Source organism: Puma concolor, chromosome B1 (assembly GCF_028749965.1).
Source record: "Puma concolor isolate L17-30 chromosome B1, mPumCon1.1.hap2, whole genome shotgun sequence".
NCBI lineage: Eukaryota > Metazoa > Chordata > Mammalia > Carnivora > Felidae > Puma > Puma concolor.
The window spans coordinates 173394140-173407772 of record NC_141670.1 but is presented as its reverse complement, the minus strand read 5'-3'; the positions used below and the strand labels follow the sequence as shown (position 1 = coordinate 173407772).

General features: G+C 41.5%; 2 protein-coding genes across 4 annotated transcripts in view; one reads left to right on the top strand and one right to left on the bottom strand.

Moving 5' to 3' along the window:
- The window catches only part of LOC147582033 (uncharacterized), a 36510-nt gene extending 23812 nt beyond the window's left edge, over positions 1-12698 (bottom strand). The window contains exons 1-4 of the mRNA XM_086702983.1: positions 12687-12698; positions 11938-12583; positions 10405-10492; positions 549-725 (exon numbers count right to left, since the gene is read on the bottom strand). Of these exons, the coding sequence (XP_086559109.1) occupies positions 10479-10492; positions 11938-12583; positions 12687-12698 (672 nt within the window). The 3' untranslated portion in view covers positions 549-725; positions 10405-10478. The remainder of the gene's footprint in view (positions 1-548; positions 726-10404; positions 10493-11937; positions 12584-12686) is intronic.
- The window catches only part of NSUN7 (NOP2/Sun RNA methyltransferase family member 7), a 52844-nt gene continuing 51425 nt past the window's right edge, over positions 12215-13633 (top strand). For 2 of the 3 annotated variants that reach the window (XM_025922029.2, XM_025922031.2), the window contains exons 1-2: positions 12215-12342; positions 12818-13222. In XM_025922029.2, the coding sequence (XP_025777814.1) occupies positions 12910-13222 (313 nt within the window). In that variant the 5' untranslated portion in view covers positions 12215-12342; positions 12818-12909. Of the gene's footprint in view, positions 12370-12817; positions 13223-13633 lie in introns of all 3 variants that reach the window. The other variant, XM_086705190.1, reaches the window with a different exon arrangement.

Below are 13633 nucleotides of genomic sequence, written 5' to 3'. Positions count from 1 at the left end.
TTGACAAGACTATAGACACAAGCGTGCCTTTGCTGGGGAACGATCGCTGTGCGTTTTCTTGCATCGTGACAGTTGGTGAGTGTGCCTTTCCTTGGATTCTCTGAAATGATTTTCGGTGACACTGGCTTGTTTTTGACCTGAAGACGTACCATGGTCTTGCTTTTCAAACTGGGGTTCCAATGTAAGCTTTGTGACGGCAGAAACTGCCTTGTCACTGCGATGGCCCCAATGTCTAGAATATTGTCTGGCATGGTGCTCGAGAAATAGTTATTGAATAAAAGAGAAGAGGAAGAAGGAGGAGGGAGGGAAAGAGACGCAGAGACAAAGAAGAAGGGAGGAAGAAGAGAAAAGAGGAAAGAAAAAAAGAAGCAGAAGTAAAAGAACTGGTAGCGGAAGGGGAAGGAATTGATAGCGCATCACAAGGAATATGTGGGTGTGAGGTGGGGAGGAGGGAGGCAAAGCTCGAGGAAAAACATAGGGAAGATCAATTTTACCCAACGAAGTGAGATGGGGAAGAGAAGGTTACATCAAAATAAATAAAGAGGCACCTGGGTGGCTCAGTCGGTTAAGCATCAGACTCTTGGTTTCTGCTCGGGTCATGATCCCGCGGTTCGTGAGTTCAAGCCCCACGTCAGGCTCTGTGCGACAGCATGGGGACTGCTTGGAGTCCTCTTTCTCCCCCTCTCTCTGCCCTTCTCTTGCTCACTCACATGTGCGCTCTCTCTCTAAAAATAAGCAAAATAAACTTAAAAAGAATTTAAAATAAATACAGATATGTGGAAGAAGATGCAAAATTTGCATTAGGCAATAAATTGTATTCCCTGCTTCCACAGACTCATAGACTCTCAGTCTCATAGACTCACAGACTCACAGAATCTCAAGTTGGGAAGGCATCGAAGAAGTCATTTTGTCACATCAGCCATATCTGATCCCTCAATCCAAGATTGGTGAACTTTTTCTGAAGAAAGTAAGATATTTTAGGTTTTGAAGGGCATAGTCTCTATCACAACTGCTCCATTATGCCGTTGTAGCATGAAAAGACCATACACATACACAGTATGTTAGAAAAAAAAATGTGTACAGCTTTGTGTCAACAAAAAACAGGTGGCAGGACAGATTTGGCCTGTGGGCTATATAGTTTGTCGACCATACCTGCATATTTTCTACAATATTCTGACAATGCTTATCACCTCTGTCTGCATCTGCAGTGACAGGGAACACACTTCTTTTCAAGGAAAACTGTTCCATTTTTGTATGACTGTGGTTATAGAAAGGCATTCTTTATATTGAGTAAAAATATGCTTTTGGTGTTATTATGGACCGAATGTTTGTGTCTCCCTAAAATTTGTACATTGGAATTTAATCTCCAGTGTGATGGTATTTGGAGGAAAGACCTTTGGGAGATAAGGAGGTCATGAGAATGGGGTCCTCATGAATGGAATTAGTGCCTGTGTAAGAGGACAGAGGGCCAGCTTACTTTTACACAACAAGAAATCAGTAGTCTGCAACCCAGATGACGGCTTTCACCAGAACCTAACCATGCTGGCACTGTGATCTGGGATTTCCAGTCTCCAGACTGTGAGAAAGAAATTTCTAAGTCACCCAGTCCGTGGTACTTTGTTACAGCAATCTGAACTAAGCCAAGTACTATCTTAGGGTTTGTTTGTCATTGTTGTTTAAGATACTCTAACCTAATGATTTAGTACATGATACTTTTTTTTTTTAAGGTAGCTTCTGCTTCTAGTTAACATGGAGTAACAAGAATGTGATTTACTCACCCGTCTGAAACAACTAAAAACTCTGAACAAAATGTAGGAAACAAGATTCAAGGAAACAAGCATTCAAGATACTGACAGTAGGCAACAAAGGACAGTGATCTCTGCGGGATAGGAAACAAATGAGGGAAGACTATAGCTGCCTCCAGCTTATTGCCTAGAGTGAATTTCCAGGACTCAGCTAACTGGGAGCCCGAGGGGAGCCCAGCCATCTCTCTGAGTTGAGGAGATGGGGGTGCAAGTTTGAGGGAGCCAAGGCCAGTAGCACTCGCAGAGCAAAGCACAGGATCAGAGAGCGTGGCCGAGAGGGACAACTCTGGAGATGAGCAGAGGGGCCCCTTTAGTATTCGGCTGAGTGCTGCTCAGTGAATGTGTTGTGAGGAAATTACCCAAGGTCAGGGAAAGAACCACCTGAAGAGATTACAGGGAAGAGTAAACAGTTCTTGGAGCTCGTCAAAGGCCAGAAATAGTTCCTGTTCCTAACAGCCAGATTGGAAAACCTCAGAATTCACAGATACGGTGTAGAATACTAAGATGAGTCTTGCCTCAGTAATGGGGGGAAATTATTCCCAGGCCAAATGCTGCTCTGGTCATGGATAAATGAACTTCAAAGTTAGATCTGCAAGGATCTAAGTGTTTCCAGTATGTTTTTCTCTCTATATAACTACCTATGATAAATTTTAATTTATAAATCAGGCACAGTAAGAGATTAACAATAACTAAAAATTCAGTAGAACAATTATAAAATATACTGTAATAAAAGTTATTTGAACGTGGTCTCTTTCAAAACATCTTATTGTACTGTATTCACCTTTCTGACGATAATGTGAGATGATAAAATGCCTACGTGATGAGATGTAGTGAGGTGAATGACACAGACCCTGTGACATAGTAGTAGGCTATTATTGACCTTCTGACAGTATGTCAGAGTGTCATCTGCTTCTGGACCTTCGTTGACCAAAGGTAATTAGAACTGCAGAAAGGGTGGGGCTCCTGGGTGGCTCAGTTGGTTAAGTGTCCGACTCTTGATTTCAGCTCAGGTCATGCTCTCAAGGTTTGTAGGTTCGAGCCACACATCAGGCTCCTGTGCTCTCTCTCCCCCTCTCTCTTTCTCTGCCCCTCCCTCACTCACACACTCTCTCTCTCTTTCAAAAATAAATAAACAAACGGGGGGAAAAAAAACCCTGCAGAAAGTGAAACAATGGAAAAGGAGAGACTTCTGTAAATACATGGTGAGACCACCCAGCCATAGATCATCCTTGCATTCCGACAGCACTCAATCCATAGTGAACCCTGCTTCCTGGGACTCTACCACAAATCACAAACTACAGCCCCAATCCTATCACAGGTCTTTTTATACCCTGTTCCCCATGGTGTGCATTCCCCCTCACTGCAATGAGTGATAAACACAACCTCTTCAACTGTTAATGTGTTCTTGGTGGCTTTGACTGGAAGGCATTGCTATTTCAAATATATTATTTAATGTAATCTTCATAACAAGAGCATAAGCCTGAGTTTACAGAGGATCCTAAGGTGACTGGAGGTTAATTTAATTAGAATTACAAGCATAAAGAGACAAATCAGGGATTTTAACACAGGCTTTTTGTATGTTCCTCACTATGTTGAATGACTGAAGATGAGGAGCAAGATAAAGAAGAAAACAGGGGCACCTCGGTGGTTCAGTCGGTTAAGTGTGCAACTTCAGCTGAGGTAATGATTTTGCGGTTTATGGGTTTGTGCCCTGCATTGGGCTCTTGCTGACAGCTCAGAGCCTGGAGCCTGCTTCAGATTCTGTCTCTCTCTCTCTCTCTCTCTGCCCCTCCCCTGCTCACACATTATCTCTCTCTTTCTCACAATTAAACATTAAACAACAACAAAAAAATTTTTTAAGAAAAAATAAAGATATTCAAAAAAGGAAAAAAGATTTTTTTCTCCTGGTCTTTAACAGTCACTTTCATGGAGCAACATCTCCATCTTGTGATATGTTATAATGCAAGTTTGTAACTAATTGGATTTTACAACTATAGTCAATCATTCGATGCAACCAAGATTTAAAAGAATTATTTTGCTATTTGCGCTATAGGCAAAATAAAATTAAGCCATTCAATTAAAAACCACAACTAATGAGAAAAGAAATGTTTTTTATTGTTATCTATGGTACTTTTTTTCCCCTGAGAGATTACCCTATTGTATGCTTTCACTTTAAAATAATGTCCTTGGGGCGCCTGGGTGGCGCAGTCGGTTAAGCGTCCGACTTCAGCCAGGTCACGATCTCACGGTCCGGGAGTTCGAGCCCCGCGTCAGGCTCTGGGCTGATGGCTCAGAGCCTGGAGCCTGTTTCCGATTCTGTGTCTCCCTCTCTCTCTGCCCCTCCCCCGTTCATGCTCTGTCTCTCTCTGTCCCAAAAAAAATAAATAAACGTTGAAAAAAAAAAAATTTAAAAAAAAAAAAAATAAAATAATGTCCTTGGGTTGCCTGGGTGGCTCAGTCAGTTAAGCAGGTGACTCTTGATTTCAGCTCAGGTCATGATTTCATGTGGGATCGAGCCCTGTGTTGGGCTCCACAATGAATGTGGAGCCTGCTTGGGATTCTCTCTCCTTCTCTCTATCTCTCTCTCTCTGTCCCTGCTCTGTTCCCTCTCTCTCTCTCAAACTAAATAAATAAACAATTTTTTAAATGTTAAATGTTGGGATGCCTGGGTGGCTCAGTCGGTTAAGCATCTGACTTCGGCTCAGGTCATGATCTCACAGCTTGTGGGTTCAAGCACCATGTCAGGCTCTGTGCTGACAGCTCAGAGCCTGGAGCCTGCTTCGGATTCTCCCACTCTCTGCCCCTCCCCTGGTTGCGCTCTGTGTGTGTCTCTCTCTCTTGAAAATTAACATTAAAAAAATTTTTTTTGTAAAAAAAAAATAAAATGTTAAATGTCAAAAATAACATATACAGATATATCCCTTTACTTTTTAAAAGATAAGTAGTATCAGGGTGCTTAGATGGCTCAGTCAGTTAAGCATCTGACTCTTGATTTCAACTCTGGTCATGACTCACAGTCATGGGATGGAGTCCCATTGTTGGCTCCTGGATGAATGTGGAGCCTGCTTTAGATTCTCTCTCTGCCCCTGCCCCCTTCAAAATAAATAAATAAATAAACTTAAAAAAAAAAAAGATAAGTAGTATCTGCAACTAAGGTACTACAGAAGATAAGATGAATTTTTCTGTTTGCTTAATTCTGTTTGCTAGATTGCTTAAATATGAGACTGCAGCAGCAGGAAAGAAATAAAGTAGGAAGAACTCATTTAAAAAATGATTAGGAGCCAGATAGAAGCTAGAAGGGTGGAAGAAAAACACTTCATGCTGGAGCATGTGAATATAGTAATAAATATATTCCTAAAAAATCATACTGTCTGAATTTTAAGAAAATGTTTTCTAAGTTGCTTGAAAGAGTATAACTGAAAGTTTAAGACAAAGTAGCATTGGCATATGGAGCAAGTATTGTACAGACATACTTACACTAAAAAAATTATTTGTTGATTTTCTAAAATTCAAATTTAACTGAACAGCCCGTATATATAATCTGGCAACCCTAACTGTACATCCATTAAAAAAATAAGAAAAAAAGCATAGACAACTCATCAGTTTACCAGCAGATGGCTCTCTGAATCTAGTTTAGAATAAGATAGTACACTTAAACCTAGTGATGAGTCCTTATTGTCTCAGAGTTTTTGTTGTTTTGAGTGTTTCATTGGTCTGGTGTGATTGGGTCTGGTGTGGTGGGGGAGTGGGAAATTTTTATTTAGTTATATAAAAACATAAAATATCTTTTTTCACCATTTCATATGACTCTTCATGATCCTTAACTTTAGAATATGAAAAGGAAATAATAATTTAATTTGCAATATTTTTTCTTTTATATTTGTGTAAGCATTTATTTTTTATTTAAAAATTTTTTAAGTAGGCTCCACACCCAGGGTAGAGCTCAACACAGGGCTCAAACTCACAACCTAATCTACCTGAGCTGAGATCAAGAGTCTGACATTTAACCAACTGAACCACCCAGGTGCCCCTATTTGCTCAAGCATTTAAATGCTAAGGCAACATGTATAATTTCAGTGAAAAGTGACTCTGACATTTCACAAAGTAATTCTGTGCCTATTGTTTTATGTATTTTGAGCTTTGGGTCAGGGATCTCCATAAAACCATACCTTTACCTCTTTCATGCATTCTGATTTGCTAGGATATTCGAACATTGAGGCATGAGTGTTGTTTCAATTTAAAACACACATCCAGAGCTCCCAATGAAATCACTGATTCAGCAGAATTTTGACTTGCCACAATTTTACTAAGCTTTTGCCAATGCCAAAATGTCTTGATATGTTCAAGTCTATGACTTACTTTCTAAGAAAAAGTATTCTAGAAATAATTATTGTCTTCAAATCTATTTTGTCTGATAATGGCAGTCACTCAAGCCTGTCTTTTGGTTCTCATTTGCATGGCTTTGATTTTTTTATCTTTTCACTTTCAACCTATTTGTATCTTTGAATCTAAAATATGTCTCTTGTAGCCAGGATATAGTTGGATTTTTAAATCCATTCTACTAACCTCTGCTTTTTAATTGAGTATTTAATCCATTTACATTTAATGCAATTACAGATTAGGTAGGATTTATATTCACCATTTTTCTATTTTTTTTCTGTATGTCTTATGTCTTTGTCTTTTTATTCCTCCATTTCTGCCTTCTTTTGCAAAAAAAAAAACCTTTCAAATAGATATTAAAAAAAATTTTTTAATGTTTATTTGTCTTAGATTGAGAGAGAGAGAGAGAGGGAGAGATGGAGCACAAGCAGGGGAGAGACAGAGAGAGAGGGAAACACAGAATCCAAAGCAGGGTCCAGGCTCTGAGCTGTCCACACAGAGCCCGATGTGGGGCTCCAACTCACAAACCGCAAGATCATGACCTGAGCCAAAGATGGACTCTTAACTGACTGAGCCACCCAGGTGCCCCTTGAATAGACATTTTAAATAGACATGGGTAAATAAATATTAAAATAGATATTTAAATATCTTTCCCCTATTGACTTTCTCAGTCTCTTCAAATCCTTCTCCACTTACTTTTTTCTTAGTAAATAAATCATAGACTTCAACATATCAAGAAACAAATACAAAAAACCAAAGAGACTTTCTTGGATTATGCAACTAATGACAACATTAGGACTAAAAAACAGGTCTTCTGATTCTATCTAGTTTCAAAGTTCCCACTACCACTGTGCCATGTAAGTGGACTGAGTTCATCTGTGACAAGATCCTTCTAATGTCTTTTTTGCCAGTTTTGAATTTCTTATATTTTCTCCCTCTTGTTTCAGAGGAAGCATTGTTTCTCTCTTTTTTTTCATGTTTATTTATTTATTTTTTTTAAATAATTTATTCATTTTTTAGTTTACATCCAAGTTAGTTAGCATATAGTGCAACAATGACTTCAGGAATAGATTCCTTGATGCCCCTTACCCATTTAGCTCATCCCCCCTCCCACACCCCCTCCAGCAATCCTGTTTTCCATATTTAAGAATCCCTTATGTTTTGTACCCCTCTCTGCTTTTATATGATTTTTTCTTCCCTTCCCTTATGTTCATCTGTTTTGTATCTTAAAGTCTTCATATGAGTGAAGTCATATGATATTTGTCTCTGACTGACTTATTTCGCTTAGCATAATACCCTCTAGTTCCATCCACGTAGTTGCAAATGGCAAGATTTCATTCTTTTTGATTGCTGAGTAATACTCCATTATATATATATATATATATATATATATATATATATATATATATATGTATGTATGTATATGTATGTGTGTGTGTGTATATATGCCACATCTTCTTTATCCATTCGTCTATTGATGGACATTTGGGCTCTTTCCATACTTTGGTTATTGTTAATAGTGCTGCTATAAACATTGGGGTGCATGTGCCCCTTCGAAACTGCACACCTGTATCCCTTGGAAAAATACCTAGTAGTGCAATTGCTGGGTCATAGGGTAGTTTTATTTTTAATTTTTTGAGGAACCTCCATACTATGTTCCAGAGTGGCTGCACCAGTTTGCATTTCCAACTATCTAACTCTTGAATTCAAATCTCTTAACACAGTGTTTCCACAAGTGCAGAGGCAGCACCATTAAAGGTATGGAAGATGGGGCACCTGGGTGGCTCAGTCGGTTGAGTGCCTGACTCTTGGTTTCGGCTCAGGTCGTGATCTCGTAGTTAGTGAGTTGGAGCCCCATGTCAGGCTCTGCACTAACAACGCAGAGCCTGTTTGGCATTCTCTCTCTCTCCCTCTTTCTCTGTACCTCCAGCTCTGTCTCTGTCTCTCAAAATAAATAAATAAACTTTAAAAACTAAATAAAAATGTATGGAAGAGGATTTGAAGTGATATGCTGAATTAGTATTGAATAACAAATATACACTGAGAAAGCTTCTTTATCCAAGGCTCTTTTGATCCTTCTGATGAGGAGAAAGTCTCATTTTTGTATTGGTGTTTAACACCTCTCTACCATTGCCCATTTTCCTTTTTAACTGAGGGAAGTCAACCTTATTTTTTTTTTATTTTCTTTTATGTTTTTATTTTATTTTTGAGAGAGAGACACAATGTGAGCGTGGAGAGGCAGAGAGAGAGGGAGACAGAATCTGAAGCAGGCTCCAGGCTCCAAGCTGTCAGCACAGAACCCTACACAGGGCTCAAACTCACTGTGAGATCATGACCTGAGCTGAACTCAGGAGCCCAACCAACTGAGCCACCCAGGTGCCCCGAGAGCAGTCAACCTTAAGCCTTGAGCCTTGATACCCAGCTTCTAACTAGAATTTAATAGTATTATTTTATTTTTGTTGTGATGATTTTCATTTATGGCAATGATACTGATTTTCCATTTATAATTTTCTATTGAAGTAAAACTGTGATCCTGATTTAAAAGAAAATATTGAGTAGGGGCGCCTGGGTGGCTCAGTTGGTTGAGCGTCTGACTCTTGATTTCGGCTCAGGTCATGATTCCAGAGTCATGGGATCGAGCTCTGCATCGGGCTCCACACTGAGCATAGAGCCTGCTTAAGATTCTCTCTCTCTCTCCCTCTGCTCCTCTCCCCTTCTTATGCGTTCTCTCTCTCTAAAAAAAATAATAAAATAAAATAAAATAAAATAAAATAAAGTAAAGTAAAATATTGAGTAAATTGTATAAATGGTAGTATATGGATATGGAAAAATAATCCACTAAGGTGGTGCTTGAATGACCAGCTCTGGGAAAATACTGTGTTGGTATCTATTATAACAGTTGTCTATCATAACCTTCCTTTCTCCTGGGCCACAAAAGACAGTCAAGGGCTGGGATGATAAGCCTCCTGAACCTCCATTCCCCATTGCATTCCAGGTAACTCAAACTCTTCCTTAGTGCTATGGCATATTTGGCTTCTAAATTTCAGAATGTTGTTTCTAATGGTTCTGTCTCTGAACTGCTAGGGTCTGGACTTTTATTCCTCTCCACTTGCCTCACCCTTCAGGACTCTGCTCCATCCTAGTTGTCTGCTGCTTCCAAATTAAGAAAGACTTTTTTCCCTCCTCTGCAAGTGGTTATGGCTCTTTTGGTTAATCTTTGATGGGCTTGTGCAATCATATTTTGATTTTTCCAAAGGCATCTTTACACTATCATCTTACCACTTCCTTTTCAAGTTGTTTGGGACAAATTTCCACAAGGAGCGGGGAAGAGGACACTTGAGTAATGCTACCCTCTATGATATGCAAAGTATTCCTTCACACCAAGCCTCACCCAGCATCAGAGGATGATGTTCACCCACATCAGAGTGAGTTTCCTGCCTTCTTGGCATCTACCATTCTCTTCTTCTCTGGGATGGGATATTTCAGTACCTGACCATCAGTCTCCAGATGTAGCTTACCCAGGGGGTCTTGGGGATCCTCAGACAAATAGGGCTCCTGATGCCTGCCCTAATACCCCAAAGTTCCCAGTTGGATATGGCTTAGGTCCACAATGGAACACTAGGTAACTTTATAAAAGAATAATGAAAAGCATTGTTGCAAAAAAAAAAAAAAAAAAAAAAAAAAAAGTCAACCATTATTTCTAAATGGCAATAATTATAAATTGAGTTCTGATGTTTAAAAACACAATTTCATTTCTGTAGCAAGCTTCAATGGAAATGAGCACAGTTTATATGTCCATATTAACTTGAAGCAAGTGAGAAAATGTATTTTGAATACCTACTTGGCTAATATGCACTGGCTGCTAGCTACCAGCTACTAGCAAGGAATGTTAATTTACAAATATTTCAAATACTCTACCCCCTGGGGAAAGAAAATCAGTCTAAGTTCTTTTAGTAGAAAGCTCCAGGTAACTAACTTTTAATTTTCTACACCATCTCTGATTTGATGTTCTGATCATATTACAGAGAGCAACTTAAACAAAGACCACATTTTTTACTGCCTTGTTTTCACAGCAGTTGATCCACACACCTATCTCTATGGTGACTTTTGTACTGTCCTCTCTGAGATTTAAGTCCACAATGAGACCATTAACCATATGTGAGAGGTAAGAAGGATTATACACATGATTAGAGTAAATAGTAACCATGAATTCACTCACCCACAACTGTTGGCTTAAGCTTTACTTTGGGGATGGAGACTCTCATTAAATCTTGTTTTCAGTACAGCGAACTGTCACTTACACTGACCTATCATGGAAAAATAAGAAGTTCCTGAAATTATATTTTAAAAGACAATAATATTTCAAAGTTTATAGCTAGCTATCGTCTCACATTTTCAGCAAATTTTACTGTGTACTGTGTGATGCATGGTAAAATGTATCATGACCCCTAAGGCATCTTCGTATTTGTAATCTTCTGTGCATGTGAAAGACAGTGATATTTTGCTAGTATCTGGGCATAAAATGATATTACATATAATAAAAATAAAGAGATAATAAAACTATTTAAGAGTGTGAGTTTTATGGGCTATGTGGTAGCGAGATGACAGAAGGAGGGGGAATACAGTATGTTCACAAATATTTATAATAAAAATTGAAGGGTGCTCAAGTACAAGTATATCTATCTATTCATTAATTTCTTGAGGGTTAAGGTCCCTGATCATTTCCACACATTCATTTTTACTTCCAGGGCCAAACATAATGCCAGATACATGGTAATGACTTAATATATATTTGTTACTTGACATTCTGGGAATAATGGAAATGAGACGACTAGCAGATGAAGGGGTCAGAGATAGAGGCTTATAGCAAAGACTGCTAATTGTTCCCCAGTATCCATTCTTCTTCCATAGCAACGGTTCCCTTGATTTCTAGTTGGACACAAATGCAAACCCCCTCTGCTGCTAGGTATACCATGTGACTAAGTTCTGGCCAATGGAATGTGAGCAAAAGTGATGTGTGTACTTTTCAGGTTATGTCCTTGAAAGGAATGGGCATGCCCTCCCTTTCCTCTTAGTTCCCCCAACCACTGCTATGGTATGCCAGGGTGGTAAGCCACACTGGACTAAGTTGAGAAGAGCAAAGCCCTTCCATGGAGCCTAAAATAGGAGTGTGGGCCCTGACAACTTTGTGGAGGACAGCCGCTGTGCCAACAGGACTTTATGTGAGAAATAAACTGGTTCCGTTGAGGCCAATGGTTAGTTTGGGTCTCTATCACAGTGGTTAAATTCATATCCTAATACAATCAGGAAGGATTTATAGAGGCAATGCTTGCACTGAGTTTCAAAGATTGAGTAGGAGCTCACCAGGTGGACTCAAAAATTAAAGTAACCATATTAAAACCCTCTGGGGAGGCTTATATTTGTTCCCAGTTCCATGCTAGAATTTGGAGGGTGGGACAAATTTGATCGTTTGTAGGTCCACTTCAGCAAAGTCTTTCTTTGCAAGCAACTCCTGGAAAGGAGGGATGCGGTTTTAAGTTGGCAAATACCTTTACCCAACTTGCCCTGGAAGACTCCGTCTAATGTGATATCCATTGTTCTAAAAAGTATGAAAATAAAGTAGGCTCGTCTTTTCCCCCCTTTTCTTCAGTAGCTCTACACTCATCTGTTTTAACATTTCCTGCGCCTCTGCCCAACGCGCCAAGGCGGGTGCTGTCAGCGACACAGAATTCTTGCTTTCAAGAAGACCGACCTGGAAGTGTCGGGAAGAGGGGGCCACTTGTGGTTTTGGGGAAGTCGAGGACCCTCGGGACGAAGCGATCCAACTGCGCAAAGGGTCTGGGGCTGGCGTCGCGGAACTCTGGAGGAAGAGCAAACTGGCTGGGTGAGAGGCGGACCCGGCCAAGTCCCGCGGGAACGGCCCTCGGCGGCGTCAGGCCACGCTCCCGGTTGCCACGGAGACGGGGTCGCGGCCGGCCGGCCGGCCGACCGCGAGAGGTGGGAGAGGCCGACCCTTGCCCGGCCTGAGCCGTGGGTCCACTCGCGCCGCGCTCCACCCAGCTCCGCCGCCGCGTCCGCGAAGGGCCACTGAGCGTGACCTGGGGAGGCCAGAAGGCGCGCGCTGCTTTCGGGAACTGGAGCGAAGCGAGCGCCGGAGGTCGGGGCCCCCCACACCCCGAACACGGTTGGTAGGAGAGGCTGCATTTAAGCCAGAACTGCCTTCCCGGGCCGCCGCCGGCGCCCGGCCGTCCCGGGCTCCCGAGGGCTCTGTTCAGACACCGGCCTTCGGTGCCCCAAGTGCAACGGCTGCCGCGTCTCCGTCCCCGAAGCCCCGGGAAACATCCGCCCTCCTGGGTAGGGGGCGCCCGTGGGGCCGCAGACGCGGCTCGTGGGGAGCGCTACCCCCAAAGGGGCCTAGGGAAAAGTCGCTTGGGAGAGGATTCCCGAAACACCTTCCCACCTCCTCTCTGAGTGTTGGGGACGTTTGGTTAGGTCTTGTACGGCCCCAAGCATGGGACGCTCGGATCCGCCAGTAGATGCCACCTCTTAGTCTTTCAGGCCACAACGAAATGGGCCACCAAGTGGGTCCCGCAGGAATAGTGATTTACCGAGATAACCTTTTATTTTCACAGAGACGATACTTAAGGTACAGGGAAAAACCATTTCCTGGAACATCTGAGTTGTAATTCGATCTTGAGTTACCGACCACAGTCAGGGGGCAAACATGCTTCGTGCCACGAGTGAACTGGAGTTTTCGAAAGAAAAAAATACGGAGGAGATCTCCCAGCTCGCTTCCCTGGTGCTGTCAGGTGACACATCAACCGGCGAAAAAAACTCAACTGGTTTACCCGAAAAAACTGGCTATCCGGACTCCGTTTACATTATGGCAGCAAATGTTTTTCAGGGTATTCGATTCGAAAAGTCGCCAGAGAAAGTCTTAATAAAGTATGGGAATGAACCCCTGCGGTCCTTGCCGGAGTCTGAGGATGAATCCTTTCAGCGTTCGTCCTATGAGCTGGCTTTCAGTGCTCTGAAGTGTGAGTAGTACCAGTCTCAACGATCGTCACTAAAATAAAATAATGAGAGAATTTGTGGAGCGCAGTCCCCTTCCCGCCCTGTGGTGCACACCAGGTTTTGTTTTCACATATTTGTGTAACTTTGGTCAGATGCATGTCAAGGAATTTGGAGAGTTCCAGTAAAACAAGCTCTTTCAGGCCAGAACTGTTTTTCACTGCAGATTCCCTGTGCCTAGGAGGGTGCCCGTCCTTAGATGGATGTAATGCACAGTCATTAAATTGAACAAGGAAGCAATTCCATTAACAGGAAGAATAAGAGTCCACTGAAGGATCCAAGTACAGTTACCCCCCCCCCCCCCACCACCTTGGGTTATTTCTTGGCATTTTCTATGTTTACCTCTTGTATATTAGTGTATGAACTTTCACAATTAT